We start from the raw sequence: 26,470 nt of genomic DNA on the forward strand, positions 1-26,470 counted from the left end.
AAGCACATTATTGGACACACGTTTTTTGGAAAAAGGCCTAAAGGTTGCTAAAGTCTTATTATGTCATCTTCTTTTATATACTGTAATGTAAATTCTACGTTATTACATTGGTTTAATGATGTCATTTTGGAAAGGAGACACTAATGAGGGCCTTCGATCTAGCAGTAACACATGTCAGGCAAACTAAATGTGGCTGTTTATGTGCGTTTTTACAAAAGCAACTGTGTTTTTACTTTTCAAATTAAGCCCCCACTGGCTTTACTGTTTTTTTTGCCTTTAAATGGGCTACAGACAATGCAGTTTGAAACATGTCGATTTCTTTTCCCAGAGGCATGTGGGTAATTACCGTCACCTTCAAAGTCTCTCAGCGAACCCCAACGTGCCCCGAGCAAATGTTTGCGAAATGACTGTGAGCCGCTGTGAGTTTGGTTCCCTGGTAAAAGGCCTGAAATTGAGAAAACATCCACAACACAAAGAAAAGCAAATAAAATAACAGTTGGATACGTGTACTTTATTCATATCTCATATATGTTTGTTTACATTTATACAAAAATACAGAATACAGTAGAGTTTTCTCCCAGAATACCAACCGGGCAATAATTACATTTTGCTTTTTTTGGCACCCAGACTTGTTTCCTGCCTAGAGCCATCGGATTCACCCGCTGAAGTGGGATGGATTGGATCACTCAAGCCCGAAAAGCACTGTTCAGGACGCATCTCCGCTCACTCTCAGACCAACACAAAAACAAAAACAAAACAAAAAAAACCCCACATAGGAACAGTATTTAAGGGCAGTCATTCCTTTGACTAATGCATGAGATCGCTTGCTGGCTGGCTTCCATGCATCAGACATACAGACTTGTTTTGTGGCTCTTGCATAGACAGGAAAATGGGAAACCATGTTAATTTTTTTTTTAATGTTTTCTTCACAGCTTAGACCTGTTGCAGCTCATGATATTCATAGACTATGTATAAAAAGCAACTTTTGACATAGTATACCTTGTTTGTTTGTTCGTTAGTTTTAGACTAGCCTGTGTCTCTGGGCACTGCACGTAATAGTCGTCTTCATGTAGAGAGGCAAATACCTAAAGATGATCGAGATAAAGTCTCAGGTCTAAACTGCCGTAGATAGTATCTTCCAATATTGTTCAAAAATGCATGTTTGAATGGTTGTAACTGGTTGAAAAAAAAAAAAAAAGCTTAACAGAACTTTACTATGCCGCTAATTTTTTTGTATGTTTGTTTTTAGATATTCCTGTTGCTGTGGACTATATGGACACCAATGTGGTATACGGTTTCCTAACACAGATTCAGCTCTAAACTGCCATAGAGAACATGGCACCAGTTATTATAATAAGTCGCCATTAATAGGATTGTTCTTCAAAGATGCATTTTGGAATGAATAAAAATTATCTCGCAGTTCAACACAACAAACAATACTTTACCACACCAAAGAATTCCAGCTATTGATGCTGAAAGGTACTGTTGCTCTGAACTATATGAACACCAATGTGGTATACTTTTTTTTTTCTTCTTCTTCTCAAACACAGATTCATTTTAGCACAATATACTCTCGTCTCCTATAATAAAAATTCCCAAACATATAGTCCCAAATACACATGAAACAAGCGGAGTTACCAACTGAACTGTTTCCTAATAAAGGTTACAAAGGCTAAAAAAAAAAAAAAAAAAAAAAAAAAAATGTAACGTGCGGACAGAAATGTCACAACCAGTGCAGATTTGCTCTCTGCTGATACATATTTTTTTTCCCACATAACTGAAGCACTGCTTTTCCAGGAAATTGTCTTCCAGAAATCATCATCATCACAGACCAGGGCCGACTAAACTGTTTTGAGTTTAATAGAAAAGAGAAAGAGAGAGAGAGAGAGAGAGAGAGAGAGAGAGAGAGAGAGAGAGAGAGAGAGAGAGAGAGAGAGAGAGAGAGAGAGAGGAGGAGAGGGGGATAATATCTGTCAGGGTTTCTGTGGTGAGATTATTCTAATCTGCCCTGTAAAATCATCTCTCCACTTTCTGCTACCACACAGAAACATAGACAGGCTTGTTTTTAGTTTTTAGTTTTTTGTGTTTTTTTCTTTTTTTGTTGTTGACATTTACACATGGAGTCAATCAATCGCACTAATCAAACAAGGCACAAAAACCAAGAATGGATATGGTACAATGTAAGACCACAGACATGATAGAAATACTCAAACTACATACAGAAACAGATGTTTTGGGTCCTGCCGCCTCAGCAGCAGCAGGCGGCCTGATGGTAAAAGGTCACAGCCAGCGTGCCCCGTTCACACTCCTCTACCTCTTCACTGATTGTCATTGATTATCTCAATAGTCACTCTGTTGTCTCTTCCCTTCCCCCCAAAAGAGTTTCTTGATGCAGCAGCTTCTGATGGACGATGGGCAGGAGCCACAGTGTGGGTGTGTGGGTGGGGTCGAGGATGGGTGTGGTGGTTTTTCTTTTTTTTTGTATATATTCTCTCCGCCAAAAAAATCTCACTTGTCCTTTATTTAAAAAAAAAAAAAAAAGCATTCTGAGGGGGTGGGTGGTTGAGTTAAAGCAGTCTTTACTTTACAAGAAATGCAAGCTTATCCATACGGTAGCAGGCATGATTGAACCAGGAGAGAAAAACAAATATCTTGGTCTTGGAAACAATCGTGAATCTGCCATTGTCAATCTTGGAGAGCGTTCGAAAACAGGCCTTTCACCTCTTTGAGATCTCACCATGGGATTCAGCTTCGTGTCTGTCATCACCTTTGGACACCAACAGGAGAAAAGAATAGAGCCCTGTGGAGGGAAAAGTGTAAGGAGAAGGGATTTAGAAGCTGAGGGACGGTAAAACGAGTCAATTTGAACCTTTTTGAAAAGGAGAAACTTACCAATTACGCTGAAGAACATTAAAGGTTTAAAAAGTTTTACACTGTTTCACTGACGACGTTCAACTTGTTTCTGTGGAGAAGAAAAAAATAAAATAGCTGAAACAAACGGCAAACATCATCATCCAGAAGGAGAAGGAGAACTAAACGGCTGAGTGGTTCTGGGAGGTTTTTCACATGATAAGAGTGAAGAGACGCATTCAACGCCTCGTCACACTTTAGTTCCTGGTGACTGCGCTTCAAGAAAATCACACCGAGGTCAAACACAGCTTGAGATTTTTATGAACGCGGCTCACTGAGGCCGGAGCTTCGTCACTGCCGCTGAGTCTCGTTAACAAGAAGAAGAAGAAGGAAAAAAAACAGCTTTCAAAGCCACATGACGGCGCTTTGATGCTCATCATATGAAAAGCAGCTTGATGCAGCAAGAGGTCAAAGTTCGCCCCGTGGTGTTCTCACTTTTTGTACGTGGCTGACAGATCGGCGAGAGCCGGCTGATGCGTGAACCGCCAACAGGCCTGTCGTCACGCTTTAACCTCACGGTCAATCGCGTTTCCTTGCTTCATTGCTGTGATTGTGAATTTACTTCATACATGTTAAGGTGAAAGTTATGGCAGCGGGAAGAAGAGGAAAATGGATTAAAGGTTCACGACTTTTAATATTCATCCCTCCTCCTGTAAAGAAATAAACGCGGCTTTTATAGGTTGTCTGTGCACGCTGGTGTTACGACACTGTTAAACTTTATTGTTCGGGGCAAAGTCCTGCGATCGGAGGAGGTTTTAGGTTTGAGGTGGACGGACGGATCAGGATTAGGATCAGTAGAACACATGTGAAACGGGCCGTTCCACATCTTTAACATGTAACGGTTCATCACTGAAACCAGGATGACGAACTTTCTCTGAATTTTGCTGATTCTAAGTCTTTTTTTTGTGCCCAAACCAAACCGTGACCTACCGATACTACACTTCCCATAATGCCCAATTCTTTCTAATTCTTTCCTCTGCTCACACCCGTTTAGGTTGAGAGAAACAACATGCATGCACAAGAGTAAAAAGACCGAGCTGCTTACTTTTCTGATGGTTCGTCTACAGGAGGTGCAGTCCATTCTGTTCCTGTGAAATGTTCACTTGCTTCAGGATTCTGCTGAGCATCCTCCTCGTTCCTCCGTGACCGGACCTGTTTCGGGTGCACAAAATGGATCGAGTCACTTGTAAATATCACTAAGTGAAGCTGGAATCACAACACAACACAACACAACACAGCACAGCACAGCACAGCACAACACAACACAACACAACACAACACAACACAACACAACACAACACAACACAACAGAGATCAACACAATCTGCACAGCATCTGCAGGAATCTGAAAGCCTGCCGCTGTCGCCGCTGCCCGTCGTAAATTCCATGGAACAAAGCCGCTATCTCCTCCGATAGTAAAAAAAAAACGGTGGGCCAAACAGCCGTATCTCTGCAGCGCCTCAGGAAGTTAACACACTTTAGTGCCGCGGGTCAAAGGTCAACTCACCTTCCAAACAAGCAGGAAGACGAGGGCTAGGAGCGGGATGAAGAGTAAGGAGAGAAGGCTTCGCTCCACCACCTCGGGCAGGAATCTTGCCTCCGAATTCCCGACTAGAAAGAAAAAAAAAGAGAATACATTATTACAAAATATAAATAATTAGGATTTTCAGTGATTTTCAGCATAAACAAGATAAATCAACAAAGGTAAAACATCTGCAAATAACCAGCTTGTTGTTTAGTTTGTCATTTAGTATTTCCTGATAATTGCTGCCCGATCTGTCCAATCATTGGAACTCGACACGCAACAATAAAACACTGAGTCGCTCGCAGCTGTTGTTGTAAAAACATCAGAGTAAACCACTGGTCCTTTAAATACAGAGCCACTTCCAGATTAGCCTTAATGACGATCCCCTCTGGACACTTCTGTTTTGGATCTTTTATGTTTAATACACCTTCTTACTCACTACTTTTTTTGTTTTTCAACCAGTTTTAGCTGATAAACATGAAAATTAGCTTGATGACATCCAGCACGGTGAAATAAACCTCCAATAAGCAACTGGGAGGGAAGATGGAGGGTGGGCGAGTGGGGGGAGGTTGGTTTGCTGGGGGGGGGGGGCTTTAAAGTTATATCCAATTACCACATTCTTGTGATCTGCCTGCGGACAATCTTTTATCAGTGTTTTTCCATCTGATAAGACCAATTGCATCATGTGACTTCAGTGCTTCTGCTGCGCTGGTTCACACACTGGGAAGTTGATCCCACCTTCCCAGTGTTAGGCTACTGTGCTACTGTTAGCTTCTCTGTTCACAAACCACATGACCCCGAGGAGGAGGAGGAGGAGGATGAGGAGGACAGGGGGTCTCAAACCCAGACAGGTAGAGATGGTTTAAAAAAAAAAAAAAAAAAACTTAAGAGGACACGAGACAGGACGTGATGAGGAATTTGCCCCGCGGAGTGTCGTTTATCAAGTGAGGGCAGCTAGAGGGAACGAGCTGCGTTACTCCCTCTCTGTCTGTTTCTCTCTGTGAGGATGAGGCAGATTACTGTAGCGTTGTCCGTAGAAACGACCGCCTCTGACACACCAGCTGGTCCAGCTTCACAAACCAAACCACAGATCTGACACCTGTTTTTTCTCAGAAACACTGCGAGTTGCAAACTTAACTTACATGGATTGCCTTTACTGCTGGACGTGGGTGATACTGGAAAAAAGAAGAAGAGACAAGTTGGTGAGTTTGTGGGTTACGAGAAGAGACGAGCAAAAAAATGAAAACATTTCATTGTCAGGTGCTAAAAAGTTACCTCAACGCTGCCTTTTTTTATTTTAACCCCCTCCCCTCTCTTTCTCTCTCTCTCACACACACACACACACTCTCTCTCTCTTACTCACTCACACACACACAAAAGATCTGATCCGACCACTCCGGCAAAGAAAAGCCAAAGCGCTTGGGAAGATTGGAAGATTGCTCTGTAATCAACACGTATACAATCCGGTTTCGGCTCTTTCTTCCTTTTCACATGCGCTGCCTGGGGACATCTTCCCTCAGTCCTGTGACTCAGCCATGTCTCCACGGGCCGTCCAAGCACTGAGACGGTTTTGAGGTTTTTTTTTTTTTTTTTTTTATCTTGCAAAGTTCTTGTGAAGAAAATAATGGTTCCTGGATTAAAAGCTTCTCCAAAGCACAGGGCCACAAGAGATCTGTCCTAAAAAGAGCCCGTTTGTTCACAATGGTCCAAAGAGGGTGGCAGCGGTTTTTACAATGTCCTCTACAGTCGAACACTTAAAGGGATAGTTCAACATTTTCGCAAATTGGCCCATTCCCATAATCGCTATAGTCATAGCAGTAGGATCATTGCCGTTGTCGGTACAAGCTGTTTTTAGAATGGTGGAGCAGAGCAGCGAGTTGCTCAGAGCTACGCTACGGAGGCTAATGGGATTTCTTGGTTTCCCTCACCAAACTCATCAAATACACAATCCAACAACTCCAAAACGCTCTGGTGGACAAGTTGTGACCTGCACATTCACCACGGCATGAGATAATAACGGTACGATACGAGACAAGACTTGCTTTTGAGGTAAATTCATGCAAAACCGCTAATGCGTGTTGCCTTCAGGGGCAGTTTTGTTATTATCTCATAGTGTGGTGAATGTGCAGGTCACAACTTGTCCACCAGAGCTTTTTGGAGTTGTTGGATTGTGTATTTGATGAGTTTGATGAGGGAAACCAAGAAATCCCATTAACCTCCGTAGCGTAGCTCTGAGCAGCTCACGGCTCTGCTCCGCCGTTCTAAAAATAGCTTGCACTGATAATTAAAGGTAACAAACCTACTGCACTGCTTTGACTATAGGGATTATGGGAATGGGCCAATTTGCCAAAATGTTGAACTATCCATTTAAAACACCTAAATAGCTGGTTAACCCACATCTTTGAAAATATGTTAATACATGGTTTCTCTCGACGGTGAAGCGTCTCATCTGAATCTATGCTCTGGTCTTTCTGGAACACCCCCAGAGTTCGACGTAAACAGGTTTTATGGGAATTTTTGTTTTTCCTCCTTTAAATAAAAAAATCACTTCCTCTGCTGTGAAGAAATGGAAATACATACCAAAGTAAACTTTCAGCTACTCCTGGTGTTTATATGAAAAATGTTCATTGCACCAATGTGAGGTCTAGACGAGGTTTTTATCTTTCTAATACAAAAAAAAAAAAAAAAAAAAGGAAAGTGCACAAATCACACGTAGAGCTGGCAGCCGTGTGGTCGATCTTATCTCGTTGCTGACAATCAACGGGTCGGCTTTTGTTCCCCACACACCGATCTGTACTGTGGATCTAAGACTCTCTGATATCATCATCAAATGCACTGTTGCATACGAGTAATGCAATCAGCTCCCCTGACCTCTATATCTTAACCCACAGCGGATGTGAACATGTGGCATGTACTGTTCAGATCAGAGCTGTACGTTCATGTTACATGGCTCCGTCCCACATGTCGACACCCCTGTAGATTTCGCTTCGTTTATCAGGTGAAATGCTGTCGTTGAGGTTTCAATCGCTCCTCTGAAACACGCAGAGACAAATCCAAACTCAAAGAGAGCGAAATGCAAACACTGTCGCGACTCGATCTCCGCTCACACCTGGAGGCTCCGGCAACAAAAGATATCACACGGCGGGTTTCTAAGAGTTCTTCCAGGCTGCACAACCGTTCTAAAACAATAACTAAAAACCCCATGCTGCATTTATAACGTGATGATAACTAACACCGCCTTCTCTCTGGTGTTTTTTTTTGCATTATTATTACTGTAATGATTACAATGAATCTGTTTGCAAAAGCAGGCCACATACAACAGACTCTCACCTTTTAAATATTGTTCTGTTGTTACTGTGTATGGTGTGGTGGGACAGGGAGGAGGCTCACAGTCATCTGAAGCTTCTCTATTCTGTGCAGCTAAAAGGAAGTCTTTGACAAAGTCAAAGTATCGCGCCGTCTGCCACCTGTCTTCCCTGTAGTGGCACTCAAAATCGTACATGAGTAGCTCCTGTAAAGACAAAGACAAAAAAAACAAACAGTTAATCCTGTGTGCAGACTCCAACAGGAGCAGGTTGGTGTACAGGGGCAGGAACTCACCAGACGGCTCATGTCGAGCCGCAGTTCTTGGAGCATTTGGATGAATATGCTAATATCTTTTCTGTTGGATGAAATGTTTCCAAACTTATGCGCTAAACCTTGTAAACTCTCCTCCAAGTAGAAGACGTTTAATTCTACCCAACACATCCCGCCCTGCAGGGAAAGGAGAGAAGAAAAGTGGCGCGAAATGAGCAACAGCACTTGAGAACAATAAAAGCGTGAGGATGTAAAAACAAGTAGTTCTGAAGGAACGCTGATTGTAAGGCATCTGAATCAAACAAACAACAAAAAAAAAAACACAAACCTCAATAATATCTTACCTCGTCTTTTGGAATGTAACGTACAGGAATTTTGTAATCTTTAGGAATGTTTTGTCTCTGCAAAATAACAAGACAGAAGAGGAAGGAAGCAAAACATTAAAAAGCAGACAAATCACATTCAAATACATTAAAACAACAGCAACATTCACCCTTTGACCTTTGCACCTATCAGCTTTGATAATAACGTGGTATCTAAGATGATCATCGTCATGTATTTCCTACTTCTGTCCATGATTGGTTCAGTCACTTCAGCAATGTGTAACACACAGTCATCTGATCTGTACAATAATATATAATGAACTAAATTATGAGTTCATGTTCATGTAATATAATCAATGCATCTGAATGTTGCAACATCTGTACAGTATCTTACAGAAAGCTTAGCAGGTTTCAATAAAAAAAGACATTTCTTACCAAAACAGAGAGTCTAGAGATGTCATCTGTCACTGGGTTGACGTCAAATTTACTTGAATGTACCCCAAGCGCGATGAACAGCAGTAAATGGACACAGAGGCGTATCCAAATCTGGAGATCACAAAAGGCAGAAAAAGACATTTAGAAAACTAAAATATATATCTACATATATAGATCTTTGAAAACAATCTTAAACTGTGAGCTGCAGCACAATAAGCAGGAGTGAGCAGCTGCTCTGCAAACATCCGGACGGTGCTGTATAGAGGGAGCGGAAGGCTGTGCATGTGACAGCATCACATCAACCCATACGAGGTCGTCACGTCCAGCAGCTCCGACTCTCCTAAAACACCCTAGAGTGACATCGGAGGCACAAAGCGGCCTTTAGTGTGAAGAACGTCAGCAATGATACGCTGAAACTCCACAGACCTTAAAGCGACTGCTTATCAGAACGCTGTGGTTGCACTGGGTGTTGTTTTTGTCGTTTTGACAAATTAATTGTTTGTGTATTTGAGTCTGATGTAGCCACATGGTAAAATCCATATGCCCTCAGAATGACTTGGCACTCACACTGGGCCTCTTGAGTTATAGGCGCAATAGAATATGTGTGGGTTTCTTGTTTTGTTTTTTTCAAATATAGGTTTATGTTCTGTTTAAGTGATAAAAGAGATGCCGCCATTTCCCATGGAAGAAACCTTAGACTGCAAGTGTTGACTGTACCAGTTAAGAGATAATATGCTTTGTTTACACCACACAGACACTTAGACTTCAGACCTGTCACAGCAAGAAGAGTTACAAATGACTGATGATAAAAGTATCCCTACGCAGGTCTGGTGCCAGTCAGGTGTAAATACCCTGTTTTGCATTTAACGACGACCAGGGAAAGATCAACTGGAGGCAATAAATCAGATAGATTCACTTTATAACTAACTCATAAATGTTAGATTTAGGAGATATTTGCGGCTCTAAGATCCAAATACATCTCCACCCTCTGGTTTCACAGGTTTTACAAAAAAAAAAAAAACGACCTAAATTTAACTTCATGGGACCTTTAAGTAACAAATAAGTGAAAGAATTGACCACGAGCCTTTAACCAGGGAACATTATTTCTTATACACAAGATTCCCTTCACACGCCTGACTGGAGCTTTTCAAGAGTGACAGCCCATCATCTTGTAAGTTGTGTTTTAATTGATCAGAACAACAACTTTCCAGGCCTCCAGTGAGCCACACTCTAGGTGCTGTCAGTAAAACCTGGCAACCAGCCGACTCTCAGCGAGGAACACAATCCTCTGCCTGTCACCGGCGCGGTCGGCGCTGTTGTGACACGCAGGGAAAGAGATCAAAACGTTGGGACGTGTCTCTGTTCAGTGAAGCAGAGACGCAACTGTTTTTGTGTAGAAAGTGAGATAATATCTTGATGCAGAACCTGCATCATCATCATCATCATCATCATCATCATGGCTTGAAGCTGGTGAGCAGCCCTGAGCATTTTAACAGCATATTGCACAATGACAGGTACAGTGATCTGTCAACAGCCTTTTTTAAATTCCCACCCCTATGGTGCGTTTAATTACACTTCAATGAAAAGTTGTTAAAAAACAAGTAGCACTACAGGGACATGTTTTCTCTCTCTCTGAGTCCTTGTTTGCCCTCTTTTACACTAGGGCATGCAGGACAGAGTTGCACAAGTATGTTTACATGCATCAGTTGCAAACACTACATCCATACAGAAGCCACACAATGCAAAGTTTTTCTTTCCATTCATAGTTTGGAATCACAAGCCTGTGGTTTGGCCTTATGGTGCTGACTTTACTGTACACTTCACACCCTGTCACTCATCTGCCTGACCTCATATCACTTCTCTGTGATAATCTCACAGTATTATGCAACATACCCACAACACAACACTACTCTTGATGGAAGCTGCAGGACCGGCTAGCTAGCTAGCTAGCTAGCTGCTGGGGACTAACTCGAAAAACAATTCAGCAACCTTGAAAGTGAGTGTCGTCTTTCACAAATGAGGAGGGATCATAGTGAGTTGAGCCATGTCTAATCTTCAGGCACTTCAACTGGTACAACAGGATTTTGTTTTGTTTGTTTCCTCTGTAGTTTATTTAAGCGTTCAAGACCATGCTTGTTATTTTTGCAGCAACTTGTTAGTTAACTTAAACACATTCATACTTTCCCCCCTGCTGCCCCTCTCCCCTCCTCCTCCTCCTCCTCCTCCTCCTCCTCCTCAGTCTACTGTTCATGACTCCAATCAGTCACATCAAAATCTTCAAGGCTCCAGCTCCGGCTGCCTTAATTCCTCCCGTTTGCTTTATATTTATCAGGCAGAGCCACAACAGGAAGAGACGGGAACAATGATCCATCAACAGCAGGAAAAGGCCGAAGGAAGAGCAGCATGTAAAAAAGGGGCAGATGGGATGTAATTCAATTCCGCCTGAGCCTCTTACTGCTCGACCAAAACTGATTGTGTTTAAATGGCAAAAAGGGGACCGGGATTGATAAGCAGGCGACGAGCCAAACAGAAAAAAAAAGTGTGAGACGTCTTGTAACTCATCAGTTATGCCTCAGCCTCATGTTGGGAATCGCTCTTTGCAACGGGAGAATAACAATGAATGAAATGGGAGACGACGCCCCAGATAAGCTCAAGTTGTTCAGCTGGTACGTACGTTGATAAAAAAAAAACACACACAAAATATCAGACAAAACCAACACTGGGATCTTTGTACAATCCTGCAGAACAAAGTTACGTGCCAGCTTCCTCACCCTCCCACCCTGCAAATAGTTTTCATATTATCTCATCTTCAAATGCACATCAGTGTCTCACACCTCTAACTCAGATTAGTGCATGTGATTCCTCCGTGTAGTCCGACACGTATCAACATTTACATTCACTTGTTTGGCAGATGCATCCATCCAAAGGGAAGGGATAACATTTAAGGTGCAAATGATGAGGAGATACTAGTATATCCAAGAGATTCATGCAGATAGAGAATGACGGCGCTGCATTCAGTCGGACTGAGATCGCCTTGTGTGCTGGGATAATAGTGCCCGACATCATTCTTTGCAGGAATGCAGCGGCCAAGACGGAGCATAAGACTGTATGATTGAGTTTAAGGAGATGGGAGCAGACCCAGAATTCGCTCTGGAGGAAAGAATTAGCGACTTGAATCTGATTCAGGGCGGTCACGGTGGTCAACGAGCTGCAACAGAGACCTGTGGTCCTTCAGCAAGGGGTGGCAGCCAGGACGCTAATCAGGCAAACAAAAGTCTGCAGAGGCTTGGCAATGAACACATACACAATGTGACAGCTGCCGAGCCAAAGCAGGCAGATACAGTATATATATTTATACAAAGGGGGGGGTAATTAGGTAAATGGGAACAGGTGTGTGCACAGGGAGAGTTGCCAGCAGGAGGGAAAACCAAGCAGAGGGGGCGAGGGCTCGGTCTGAGAGCAACACGAGAGTTTAATGACAGTAATGAATCGGCAGAAGTAAAAGTGACGGCTTCAAGCTGCAACAAAAAAAAAGCAGCGGTAACTGTTTACATCCACCCCGTATCTCTGTTGACGCACACATCTGGTTTCAGTGAAAGGAAAATTCACTCAACACCACTGAGTTTAACTCCTGTAAGAGTTTGTTTAGAGGGCGACTCAGGGAGTGAGGCTGAGTTAAGTGGCGGCGGCCACTCACGCCTCGTGTCAAACAAACATCAGACTGTAAATGAAATATTCACAGATGCAAGAAAGAAGTAAAAAAAAAACTACAGAAATGCCAGTTTTGGTTTATGCAGAAGGGGGTCAGAGCTGAAACCATGCAAGAGACAGGCTGAGTGCTGGTGCTGCCACTCCCAAACCAGTTATGTGTTGTCATTTTGGCTCCAAAATCCCCCAGACATTTGATTTTTTTTAGTTTGACGTGATTTTCACACAGGAGACTCAGAGACCCCCCGCTGACTCAGCGCCTCCCTCGCACGCCAAACCTTAAAGCTATTGCAGTATTGATTTAGTCTGGGCGACTCGTGTTGGACTTTCTCCCGCCGCGCGCTCATGTAGCCCCACGCTGTCATCTGCAGGGCGATTGATTGGCTCTGTGGCGGCGCCTCGCTGTTCTCCACACTCCTGCTGAGGTTAAAGGTGTGATCGTGCAAACAGAGGGGCAGCGCGGAGACTAATGAATCTGAGGCGCAGCCAGAATGAAACTACAAAAAAATCAATGGCAGGAGGGAAAACAGGAGACAGAACAAGCTGATAAAAGTCGACTTGCTGGTCAGTTTTGAGTTAAGTCTGCATCAGGGTAGTCACATGCACACACACACACACACTCCTCAAACACACACAGTACCAGTTGGTTAGCTACTGAAGTTGCAGATAAACAGGAGTTGGAGAAAGCAAACCGGTCTGAAGCGACACTGTGAAGCAGCTGCAGCTACAGAGATACGGCCACTGCTGCTGTTTTATAATCTAATTATATTTAAATATCTTTGAGGAGTCAAGAATGGAGTTGTTGAACTTCTCACATAATGAATCCATTCATCATAGGTTTTTCCAGTGGATTCAAGACGTCGGACCATCACAATAACAAACTGTGTCGGAAACTGTGGGAGGGGGGGAAACACAACGAGATGACGAGCTGTAAACTTCAGTTTGAGTTCGGGGGGGGGGGGGGATTTGGGGGGCTGCATGTGAAGAGCGGTCGTGACCCAATGTTGCGAAGGCTCGTGGCCGTCCCAACTCATCCCATGATTTACTGCACGACAGAAATGTTAATTTTGAGGCAGCGAACGGCACAACATGGAGTCTGAAGATCAAACTTTTAGATTTAAGTGTTAGGTTTCAGCTCAGTGTCAGAAAACACAAGGGCAATAAATCAGGTGCACATGAAAAGAACCACTGGACACCCAAAACCTGGCTCATTTCGTAGATGTACAGTAACAACTGCCACCACCTCTCCCTGCAATGAAGAACAAACCGTCACAGATTTGTCCACCCTAAATTAAAGTCTTATTTCGCTTGATATCAATCCACAACATGCACAACAACATCTGGCTGGTTTAAAAGTCCAACAGCTGGCAGCTGCCAAAGCTGTGGCAGTGTGTGATATTTGTGTAAGCAATGTAATGGCTGAGATTTGTCTGTGACATTTGAAACACTTCACTGGACACGACGACTTGAACGCAGCTTCATGGTTTGGCTGGGGGAAGCGCTGCTGCGGCGGCAGACCTTTTCAATTTGTTTGGCTGTTGTAAAAAAGCTGTTTTACTGGCTTTTCCCAAATTGTTTTGGCTGTTAAAATGTGTCTCCAATCACATTTATCACACCAGACACCGATTCCACTTGTGAAAGCTGTGTTTCGTTACGAAGGCTGCAGAAACAATTTAACCTAACTATCCCATGGTCGTGCAGAAATGATGATAATGTTGGCACGAGGAGTCTCTGATCCTCGTCGTCGTTTGTTGTATTGGAGCAGCAAGTATGCTTGTGATGGGTGGCTTCCAGGTATGAAAGCTACACTGCAGCATCGCTGAGAGAAAAAAAAAAAAACATGTGTTCTTAGAAAAAAGTAATATTTATAAGAAAGCCTTGATTGCCACCATACATGGGATTAGATAATAAAGGAAACATTCCTCCGCTAGCGTGGTTCCTCGTCTTCATGCTGCTACACCAACATTTACAAGGCTTTGGCACAGCACAGTTTTGTATACAGTCAGTGCAAATGTTTCCCCTTAGTCCTGTCATGTCAGATTTATAACCTCTGTACAGTGTATTTGCATGTTTGCTCAGTCTGGACATTATAAATTGATATAGATTACAGACTGTTGATTTTACTAAACTATGATGCAGAAATGACGATTATTGGACCTTGAAATCTTCCAGAATATGAAAATATTGTTTTTTCATCCATGCAAACTATAGCTTACAACTCAGAGGCTGCATTATTTCTCTAACAAACATATCTCTTCACACATGAAGTATCACATACTTTGTTTAATCCGAGATGCAAAGTGGAACTATTATGCCGATCTTATCGTAGGGGGCTGCTTTCAACAAGGAAAAAGATGGGAAAACATCTTGATGAAATAACTCCCATGCAAAAACAAACAGATCTTGTTTCTACAAGTTCCAAGAATGCTTATGGACTCCCAACACACAGTCCGTGGCCAAACATATCAATAAACAACAGGCTTCAGTGAGAAAAAAAAAAAAAGGAAAGAGAGGAGATGACTTCAACTCACTCACTCTGGATGTTTCCCTGACACTTTCTGAGCCGACTGAGGGACCCGAGACTGTTTCCCAGGCTGAAAATAGACCCTAATGTTGCTGACGAGCCCGAAATACAAGCAAATCACCCACTTTTATTCAGCAGAGAGAAAGAGTTGAATAGTCATGTGCAACCCTGAAGCCCTTCTCCGTCATCGTCAGGTGCATTTACAGCTCTCGAGGCCTGTGAGCCTGCTCTCCCTCATCATATTGATGCCCAGGATGATTATCCCCCCTGTCTCATTTTTCACCACCACTTTGAAACCGAGGCATCATTAGCTGAACAGGCTCTCCAGACCGGCGGCCTCGTGGTCCTCTTAACCACATAATCTCATAAAAGCAGAACACAGGACCTTGCATGACATGAGCCCCAACCATAGCAACACTGCTGCAGCCTGTTTTGTCAGAGCGTGGGGAGGATATTTTATCTTTCTTGCTCGCCCGAGATCATTGTTTTGAATTTTCGAAAACGTCCATGTGATGTAAATTCCCATGTTTCATAATGAGGATTAAAACAGGGCAGATGATTTAGTCTGTGCAAAGAAAATGCCAGGCTGCTGTTGTCCAGATGTTCCACATTTGATCCGGGCTAAGATTAACCACTGGTTTTAAAAAGTATAATAACGTTTCTTTCAGAAATCTGTTTCTTCCCCTTTGATCAGGTATTATTTTTGTTTCTGTGGAGATTTTTCAGACCAGAAAAAAGTGACTTTGCACTGTGTGTTGGCAGGTAAAAGCCTCTCCCACTCTAATCCCCAATTGGAAAACAATGAATTACAATATTTTTGTTGCTTTTGTTTATATTACTCACTCCCTTGCTGCATGGTGCCAACATTCCCCTCTGCTTTATGCTGTTTACTGACTTCAAAGAGAAGAAGAAGAAGAAGAAGAAGAAGAAGAAGAAGAAGAAGAAGAAGAAGAAGAAGACAAACAAACAAAAAACCCAACGCATTTCTTCCACACCAGACTGCGACGAATCACCAGGTCAGAGGTCACCAGGATGAACCTTAGTCACATTCACACGTCAATATTTAACATCTCTGTGAATAAACTGTTCATAAAAGAGCGCAATGAGGAAAAAACATATTTTGCCTCATAAACTCCATAAACTCTATGTAGATAAGTATTTCTCTTATCAATGTGTGTTTTCATGCTGCTCCGTTCAGTCAAACATTGCCGAGCTATACAACACAGTTTCCACCAAGATCCTTACCTTGAAAGATAACACGCAAAGTACACTGACTTAAATCTTGGACTTGCACTGGCTTCTTGAGCAACTACAGTTCCCTTATTACATGTAAATCAGATTAGTATCTATCACTCAGTCAGTCTGCTGCTGAGAAGCACTTACAGCAAACAGACTGAGGAGCCTGGAAAATTACCTTGATAATAATGGAGTCAAAGTGGTGGTGTGGCCAGGCCAGACTTTTAAGAGGTGCTTTGTCTCGCAAGTCTGGTGTGGTTCTTATTAATAGAAATTATTGCAGTCATCATTATTATCTCTGCATGTTGGTGATTAGAGTGTAATAAAAAGAAACATTACACAGAATCATTATCTTTTGGAGGCTTTTGAAAGCCATTAAAGGAGGAGGAGGAGTTGTATGAAATGAGATTAAAGTGTCGTTGTGGTTATAAAGCAGGTTTGATATTAATACTGTGAAAGTATCAAAGCCTGAGTCCAGAGAGAAATGCTTACAGCCTGTATTAAAAAAAGAGCCTTAAAACCAGCCGTCAGAACTTCCTGTGACTTTGTGATGTCACAACCAAGCAGTCAAACAAGCCCTGCCCACCACCTGGACGACCCCAACCAACACTTGAAGGATTTGCAGTGTTTCATTCTGCTATCTGCTCCGGTTTTTATTGGATCAGCCCAAAAACAGTCAGCCAATCAGAAGAAAGGCCCAGAACCGTCTCTCCTGTTGTTACTAGAGCTCCAGAGAGAAGCAAAAACCACAAAAATATCTCAATATAACATTCTGACACATACCAAACCTTCAGATCAATAAAAACAGAAAAGCAAAGAATACAGGACCTTAAATGTTCAAAACGCGTGAAAGCGCAGATGCACAGTTAGACGACAACAACATCAGCTGCTATTCTAGGTTTTATTTACCTACTGCTACTGACCCTGATCCTGAAGCTCTGGGTACCGAGCATTGATTCAGTATCATCACTCTCTCTCCATATGACCTTAACTTGCTAAAGCTGGAAAAACTTGCAACACATTGATTTAATGATGACTCCATTTCTTTCAAGTGTTCCATTAGTAGACCAGCATGCACGACACCAGCATCCATGGAGTAGAGTTCATTTAAATGGAATGCATTTTTAATGTTATCAATTACACTAATTACAAGTCTGCTGCTATGACAAGGCTGAAGACGAGCGCTTCCGAGCTTCCCGAGGTTTTCTTGGCAGATGCCTGCTCAAACACATGCAACACAACGAGAAAAGACAAGAGCCACAGAGGAGGAAGAGGAAGAGGAAAAACACGCAGCTTTGTATCACGGCGTAAAATGACGTCAGTGCTGGTTGTAAACGTCCTCAAAAACGCGATGTAATCTCTCACTACGAAACACGGACTTAAATTCCAGGCACGCCAGGTATGTGACGCTTTATGCACAACTGCCACTGCTTCCCAGCAGGGCGGCACATCCGTTGCTGAGGGTAACTTCCCTGTCTTACAATAACAAAAATGCCTCCCAGGCAGGCTTAGCTTAGCCTTAAAACTTAAACGTACATATTGTTTAGCTTTTGCATTTGCACATCATTGTTTTTGCACAAAGAATATTCATCATAAAGGAGCAGGATTGGATCAATTAATTTTGGGTTTACATGATGAGTCAAAGGCCTGAGTCATGGCAGAATGAATCTAATTTAGAGCAGAACGGAAAACTTTTATAATGATTTTTCTTTCTTTCTTTCTTTCTTTCTTTCTTTTTTTTTTTTTTTTACTTTTATAGGGATCTGGTTGAAACCTGATCCACTTGTTAAGTTTGGCGTCCGGCCAAACCTGATCCTGCAGATTTGGATCGCTGCATCCCTACACACACAAATGAGCAAGAAAAAAAAGGGAAACGGTGCGAGACATTAATTGGATACTGAATTATGAATGCATGTTTGTCATCATCATCATATGATGGGAGGATGACCTCGGCCTGTGACCTCTGGGTAAAGCGGTGCAGGTCTGAAGAAATCACAGACAGCTGAGCGGACAGAGGCCGAGACCTTGAGGGCTGAGGTTCATTAAACCACTTACTGGCATTGCCGCACACAACTACACGCACACACACTATAGATAGCTATAAATTTTAAAGCAGCGGCACTGAACAACAAAGAAATGGCTCGTTTATAACAACATGAAAACACTTTGCTTTTGTTGTGTGTGTGCGTTTTTTTGTTTGACAGAGCATATGTTGCAGAGAAAAACAGGAAACACACAAACCTTTACAAAATGCAATGAGAAAAGATCTCACTCAGGCTTTGGTGGAAATTAGAGGGAACACCCGCTGTGTTAAACAAAGGGTTTGAGAGATTAGTGTGTACCAAATGTTGTTGTCTTTAACCAAATATTATCTAAGCGTCAGCGAGCTGGAGAGAATTAGAGGCTTTAATGCTGGAGACAGAAATAAAAATGTAGCAGAGGGAACAATGGGAACAGAGAACGGGGGCCTTTTCTTTTTTTGGGGGGGTGGGAGGCATATGAGAGATTCCTACTTCCTGTTTAAGCTAGATGAGATCTTATTATCTCTTGTTGTTTCCTCCAGACATGTGTGGTTTGATCCAGAGCCGTGACTTTAATCAGATTACTGTCGTCCCGGGAGCCCCAACGCGTAATCGAAGAATTGGTTATGTCGTTATGACGACTCACTCGGACGGACACAATTAGCTTTATTTTCACCACTTTTGTTCAGCGATGAGTCAACCACCGACCCCCCTCCCCTTCCCCCTCCCGAGGCTCCGAGGCTGCCTCTTCTGGAGGATGTGTTGATCTGAACGACTCATCATCATCATCTGCAGATCAAAAATCCAGATTTCGCTAGAAAGTGAAGATAAAACACATCTCATGACTGCACGCTCTGGGAGGGAGAAGCTGTATTTTATGAGCTCGCTTGCAGTCCCATTACAAGACCACATCAGTTACTGTGTCAACAGATAGCTGCAGCAGTGGTAGGGGTGTGGGGAGAGTTGGGGGGAGTGGTGGGTTTGGCTTGGACAAGGATGGAAAGCTAGATGTTGTGCAACCGCTTTTTTACCAGATTCCCTTACAGAGACGCCCTGCCAAGTTTTTACCCTCACAAGTTCTCACCCACGGCTCGGCTGCATTTCCACCGTCTCAAATTTTCACCCCTCTCCTCGTATTCCTCCGTCAGACGATTTCTGCTTCAAATCACAACAACTTTTTTTTATCCGACATTGGCAGCTCGTTACACCGGTTGAAATGAGAACTTCTTTGGTTCTTTTTACAAAAACATGGGGTTTGTAGAAAAGCACATTCCTTACAGGAATGTATTGAAAAATATACTGAGAGTACGTACATAAAGAAGAAAAAAACAGAAGAGAAGAAGATTTCTTTGCCCGTGTCCAGGAAATAACATTTGAAAATCACAAGCCCAGTCACACCAAAACCAACAGAGACAGCACGTAGCGACGCTTGAATCCACAGGGAGCTGTTTTACATGACTGCACAACACATGCTGCGGGCTGCAAGGAAAAAATTAAATAATAATTTTAAAAAAAGACGTATATCTCTGTGATGTTCCTCGAAGAGCCGAGATGACTAATGCAGTTCCTAAGAGCAGATCATGTGGAAAACTGCAGATGTACTAATTGGCATGAAGACGTTCTGTGTTCATCACTCAAAATCTAACTCATCTAAAATGCCCCCCGGCCCCAGATGGCCCTGGCCCCGGCCCTGGGACAATGGTTGCTCGGTCAGTTGCATGCTGTGACTCTGCTCTGCTCTGTGTGTGTGTGTGTGTGTGTCGGTGGATGTCGTGGTGCTCAGTCTTGCATGTCTGAAGAGACCTCGAGCTTTTTTAATAATTGTGAGTTTAAGGCAGCACGCCGATCACACAGACACGAGGCCTTCGCAACACACACAGGGCAACGGGCGCGTTAAATCGAACGACCGTTGATCGCGTCACGATCCGCCTCGCATGTCATCGCCTCCATCAGATGACGAGTCCTCGCTCCTCGTGTGACAAGTGATCATTGATGCAAAGATGTGAAAGCGTAAACTGCCTCCCTGACCCGACTTAACACCACTTAACCACACAAACTCCTCCTGACTGAACTCAAACTCACTGGAAATGTGGTTTGATCTTTGACAGACTGTTTGCTTTGACAGAGAGAGGGGGAAACAGCAAAGAGGTTCATTATGAAGGAGCCCTGTTGGTCGGCACTGTGTCTCTTGGCCCCAAGCAGGGACCGCAAAGTCCAGCGTTTTCGACATCCGTGCTCCTTTGCCACTTGAGAAGACCGCAGAGGAGAATATTTAACATGAACCCTCGATGCACCTGCTGAAGCGGTTGCCAGGTTTCTAACATTAGCAGCTGTGGTCTCTGCACTCACTGTGATTCAATCAAACCCCCTCGGGAAGGAGAAAGAGAAAGAAACACACCGTGCAGTGTGAGTGCAATGAATTGGACCTGATTTATTTGAAGGGGGGGGGGGGGCGTTAAAGGGATGTGTGATTTGGAAAAGCTGCAGCACCATTGTTGTTTTCAGAGTTGAGAAAGAAAAATTTTCAGTATTTTTATAATAATTTGTGGAACATTTTTACAAGCACTCTACAAAAAGTGGTTCAAAATAGCCATAACAATATCCCAGCTCCCACAGCGACTGTCAGACCTGCAGTTCAAAAGCAAATGTTTAATTTACAATGATTTAAACTGGGAAAAAATAGAAAATCCCATTTGAGAAGCTAGAAACAGGAATGATAAAAGTCCTGTGTTTTGTGCTTTTAAATCATCATATCCAGTAAAAAAAAAAGTATTTAAAAGGGACGTCACAGTGAGACTGACTCATAAATCGTGCAAGGGCAAAAACATTATCAACGTGGAGTGCTGGTTCACACCACACAAACCGACCCATCAGAACTGGCTCCGGTCGGGTGCCGCATCCATGTGACAGTGATTTCCCAACTCATGTTCAACCCACTCACTCACTCACTGCCTCACGAACCCGAACGAACCTAGACTGAACGGATCACACGCCAGGGTGGTGGGGGAAAAAAAAGTTTAAAAAGTTTCCTGCAGCAGTGCTGCCAACGTGCTGCCAACAACTCACTTCACACCCGTCTTTCGTGACGAGAGTTCTCGTCGGTGGTCAGTCACGCGAATCAACAACCTGATTTCCAAGTAGTCATTTCTGTCACCCGCAGATTTCCTGAGAAATCCTCCTCCTCCTCCTCGCTTTACCGACACGCCTGCTGTAAAGTCAGACAGGTAAGACTGCATGAGCCCGCTGTGCAGACCGGCTCCTCTCTGACATGAGGCCCCGGCTGTAACTAAAACCATGTCTTCTCTGTTGCTTTTTATGGATCCTGCCTGCTTTACAGTTGTTTTCTTCACCCTCGCAAGGCGAGAGCTAATATTTTAGAGTGTGACTCTCCAATGCGTTTTATATCAGAGAACCACTCTTTATACCTTTAACACTCTGTGGGCGAACATGTTTTTGTTTATCTTGATGATTTCCATTTAAATCAAATCAAATCAAATCAGCTAAGAGGCAGTGCTGTTGCATCACCGGGGACTAACCCATCCCCGACCGTTGCTGAGCTTCCTTTAATATTTAACAGAGGTTTAGACTATAATTATTTTTTACAGTTCCTTCTTACGAGGCTTAAGATACTTCCTGTTTCCTCCTGCAGCGGGACGACGCAAAATATTTCCTTATCAAACCTCAGCTTTGTGTGCAAAAGAACGAGGAAGTTCTTAATTCACTTTTCCATAACGGTGCTTTGAACTATGTGGGGCTTTGTCAATTACAACATCCCTTTTGGCTATTTTCCCTTCCTCAGTAGAGATGAGGCCTTAAAATGTTTGGACTCTTGTCTTGGTGAAAATCTCCACAGTTAAAAATATGATTTCTGCATCTGATTGTGAACAAGACCTCTGCAAATCTCACAGGAAGCTCTGAAGACTGAGGAGTGTCCACACTCTGAGGACGGATCGCACAGTTTTATCAATAACATATGACCCTGGAGATCAATGTGACCGATGAGCCGGGTGGCCTTTGGCGACTGGTGACAGTTATCACATGGTTAATCATCCCACTGAACTTCAGCTGGAAATCGGCACGTCAAACGGGGTTTCCAGAGACGTCTGGTGTTGCAGCAAATAAAAAGATCTTGATCAAATTTGAGTGGAATATTCGGCTCGTTTAACACGTCAGGTTTCCAGCAGGTGTGAGCTGATGCACGGTAGCACGGCGGCTGTGATGCTTGATATAAAAAAAAAACACAAAACAGAAAGTGAGGGAGTTGTGAGTGAGTTGTGCAGGCAGGCATGAGATGTGATTAGAGCATGAGTCACAGGGTCCACTTGATATGCAGCACTGACAGACTCAGGACATTCATCACTGAGAGGCGAGCTGCTGAAATATTCTGTCCAAGATGAGACAACGGTATTATTATTAACTGTCAGTGTCTCTGGGAAACCTCCTCTTCTTTTCTTTTTTTCACTCAAGCAACATGAACCCCTGATGTTCACAGGTCGACAGCCGTGAAGTATTAACCTGGAGGAATGTGAAGGTGTTTTCTGAACTTCAGAGGAGCCGAGACACGCTGCGACGTAGTGGTGATGGCTCTGATTTCATCTCCTCCTCCTCCTCCTCCTCCTTCTGATTTCATTCAAACGAATCATCATCATCGGCCTCAGATTTGATCGGCAGAATTAAGCCTCTATTGCGTAAACTTCATGATCAGATTTGCCTTTGACTAATTCATTCAGCTGTCATCGCTGGAGAGTGTAACTGTGACACATCAACACCTCGCCTCCTCACTGCTTGTGTGCATGTGACATAATACATCTACTGATTGTTTCTGCAGCCTGCACCATTTACCTGTGCAAGAATATTTGTTGAGGTGGGGGTGTGGGGGGTTCTCTGGTGTGTCAGAGGCCACAGCAAAACAGCGAAAGGCAAACTGAGCCTCCATTATGCAAGCAGCCATAGCCAGCCTGTGGATTTACAGCCGGCTCCTCTGGCTGCACCGTGTGTAAAGCTAAATCGTAGCGGGCGCCAAAACAAGTCCGCTTCACCTGCCTCAGTGTTGCGCCCCCCGCCCCCCCAACCCTTCCCCCATGTGAAACCAGTAAACATCTCAGTCCATCATGTGAACTGTTCTCTTCAATGATTCAGTTTATCCGACCCCATATCTCCAGAGTCCTGCCACTGAATCAGCAGTAAATAACGCTCATCATGTGTGAGGGAGAGATGGATGGAGGGATGGAGGGAGGGGTGTGTGTGTGTGTGTGTATGTTTTTGGGGAGAAAGGGGGGGCACAACCACATGTTGGTGTTTCTCCACAGACCCCAGGCGACTGGTTTCTCCAGCACTGCAGGCATCAGGAAACTAGTGCACCCTACTGGTGCCAAATGTTCTGTGGAGGTGTAAAAAGTCTAGACACGCTCTCTCGCTCTCTCTCTCTCTCTCTCTCTCTCACACACACACACACACACACACACACCTCTATGCCACTGCTTGTTCAGAGACCCCTGGTGAACAATCACAGTCGATATGTTATTCCTTGGTTTTACAAATGGCAAAGAAAACACTGTCGTGTCGCTACCAATGATCTGACATCTCCGTGGAAACATCTGAGGCTTTAATCATCTGCACTGCATCCATGAGGAAAAACATTATTATCTTTTTTTTTTTAAGTTTCTCTTTTCCATATTTCCGCTAAATTCCAGGCACATGCCAGAATAATAAAAAAAAAACCCACTGTGGGCAAATCCTCTGCATTGTTTCCTACGTGCGACTACGTGACGGTAGGAAGCACACAGAGCTGTGACAAGGACGCGGAATAAAAGATGAAAGGTGTGAGATAATCCAGACACACACACACACAGCACAACTTCACTGTTTAACTTGATTAAAAGAGCATAAAGGAAACAGCAGCTATGGGGGTAGGTGGGTGGGTGCAGAAATCAGAAATGCCCATCCTTCATCCAGGAAAACTTCAAAGACTTCATTCCCAGATGCACACGTGCACAAACACACACACACACACACACACACACACACACACACACACACACACACACACACACACACACACCGTCTTATCAATTCAATATCAATATCATCATCATCCAGTTTTTAAACAGAAGCTCAGAGAGACCCCTCATACAGTATGTGGCAGGGCGGAGTTGAACAGCCTGGAGGATGTAATGCAGGTTAAACCTGCCTAAATTTAGTTTGCACACCTTCTTATGCACACAACACACACGTTAAGTCTGTGTGAACCAGTTTCCATTCCACAGACACAACTTGTTATACACAAGAAACAGAAGAGAGTGTTTCCAATTTTTTTAAAAAGAAAATGTGTTTCAGATCAATAGTGGGAGTTGGCTGCCCCGGGGTGATCACCTGCTGAGTACAGATGGGGGATCAAACCCACCACCACCACCACCACCTACACATTAGGATTGATTGCTGCTGCTGCTGCTGCTGCAGGAATGTAGAAATGTGAGTAATTCCTGGGATTTCGCTCGTTAATGTCACGGAGAGGAAGGAAGCTGCATGGAAAACTGGAGCCGGTGGTTGTTGATCGTCACGTTGTACATTTTTTTTTTTTGGGTCAGCCTGTCACAGGCCACAGATTACGGTGTCAGGGCGCAGACACGGAGCCTAAGCTGCTGGCCCTGCAGGCAGCGCTCTTAAAACACACGCGGCCCCGCTCGAGGAGCCCTGAGGGGAGGAGGGGGTTGAGGAAGAGGGGGGGTTGGGGGGCAGCGCGGCCCAGGCCGGCGGCCAAGGCAGGGCAGGGCAGCGGCTGGATGAGAAAGGTAGATAATAAATGTGGATCGATAATGATCAGGTATGAGGTGGACACAAAGAGCCAAGCTGAGCTCCTCCACACCTGATTAACAGCAGCTTAATTTACCTGCTAATGATCTGAGGCAGACTGGAGGAGGTGGATGGATCAATTATGGCTGAATTATCGATTATTATTAAAAGAGAGAGAGAGAGAGAAAGTGAGAGAAAAGAAAAAAAGAATCACTTGCACGCAACAGACACGTGCGTTTTCCCCTGAAGTTAGAAATGAAGCTCCACTTTAAATAACTTACTAACTCCCCTCGGTTCACATGCAGCAAACAGAAGAAAAATGAAAGAAGGGACAGTTACGCAAGGAGCAGAAAGAGAGAGCGTCTTCTCCTCCTCTCCACTCATTGTATTAACGCAGCTCAGACACGCACTGATCGGGGCAGGAGGCTGCTGCTGCGGCTGCTGCTGCTGCTGCTCCAACACCACGAGAAGAAACAACGTGGGTGCGTGGGACAGGCTGCACAAACTGTGGGACAGGTGGTGCGTTCAGGAGCCTGGACGTGATAACATCCAGTAGCCAGCTCATCTCTCTTTTTTTTTTTTTTTAACAGAGCGACTCTGTTATCTGAAACATGAGTGAACTAAACTGGTGAAGTTTGACAGTAAAACGTGTCTCTGCGTCACAACCACAACACACACAACTGTTAATTTCCTCAAGTAAAAACAAAAAACAAATAAAGAAAATAACACTTACTTTTGACTTCTTCATATGGAACGACAGGAGTAAATCCAGTGTGTGCGAAAGCCTATTTTATTTTACTTCTACGGGGAGGAAAGGGGTTGTCATCATCTTGTGTGCACATATCCAATGCCTAAGTCAGTAGTATCCAAGCAGAGGAAGAAGAAGAAGTACAAAAAAAGAAAGAAAAAAAAAAAGACCAAACCCCCCCCCCTCCACAAAAAAATCGGTGACCGGAGAACTCAACTGGAGATCAAACTTTGAAGCAGCTCGGCAGCCTGTAGGCTAACGACGTGTTGCATCTAGCCCATCTATCTAGCACATAGATCCAGGCTCGCAGCAGCAGCGGCGGAGAGCGACAGCGCGCAGAGGGAGGGAGTTAAGCCTTTATAATGATGCGTAAAAAAGCAGCAGTGGGAAGAGCCGCCCTCCTCTGCTCTGACGAGGCTGCAGCGCTCCACAACCCGACTACACTACAGCGCGATATAAACTCATGGCACACATGAACACAGGTACAGAGAGCGACCCTGAGCCGGTTGCTCAATAGGCTACTCAGTTTATTGCCTATTAACTGGTGGTGGTTGCGCAGGCTTTAACCCATTAATGCCCCACGCATTGACAAATTGTGGGCTGATATATTATATTGTCAATCTAGCAATAATAATAACAATAACATTAATGATCAGAATAAACTGGAAACGC

The 26,470-nt window shown here is 43.7% G+C and overlaps 1 protein-coding gene across 1 annotated transcript; it reads right to left on the bottom strand.

Annotated features, from left to right (window-relative positions):
• Window positions 1–2,760: 2,760 nt before the first annotated feature.
• kitlga (kit ligand a) lies at window positions 2,761–26,133 on the bottom strand. The gene is made up of 10 exons (XM_085780140.1): window positions 25,784–26,133; window positions 8,770–8,880; window positions 8,356–8,412; window positions 8,036–8,188; window positions 7,766–7,946; window positions 5,578–5,610; window positions 4,418–4,521; window positions 3,956–4,062; window positions 2,893–2,962; window positions 2,761–2,800 (listed from the first exon to the last, which is right to left on the bottom strand). Exons 1-9 carry the CDS (start codon window positions 25,796–25,798, stop codon window positions 2,929–2,931), a joined length of 795 nt encoding a protein of 264 aa, XP_085636266.1. The 5' UTR covers window positions 25,799–26,133; the 3' UTR covers window positions 2,761–2,800; window positions 2,893–2,928.
• Between the last annotated feature and the right edge of the window lie 337 nt (window positions 26,134–26,470).

This window comes from Trachurus japonicus, chromosome 6 (assembly GCF_045865225.1).
Source record: "Trachurus japonicus isolate A0001 chromosome 6, Traja_1.0".
Classification (NCBI taxonomy): Eukaryota; Metazoa; Chordata; class Actinopteri; order Carangiformes; family Carangidae; genus Trachurus; species Trachurus japonicus.

Excerpts from the sequence above, each read along its gene's own strand:
- kitlga (XM_085780140.1), bottom strand. Across the intron at positions 4,063-4,417 it reads TCTTCCTGCTTGTTTGGAAG|GTCCGGTCACGGAGGAACGA; the intron begins GTGAGTTGACCT and ends CACCCGAAACAG. Across the intron at positions 2,963-3,955 it reads GTAGACGAACCATCAGAAAA|AAACAAGTTGAACGTCGTCA; the intron begins GTAAGCAGCTCG and ends TCTTCTCCACAG.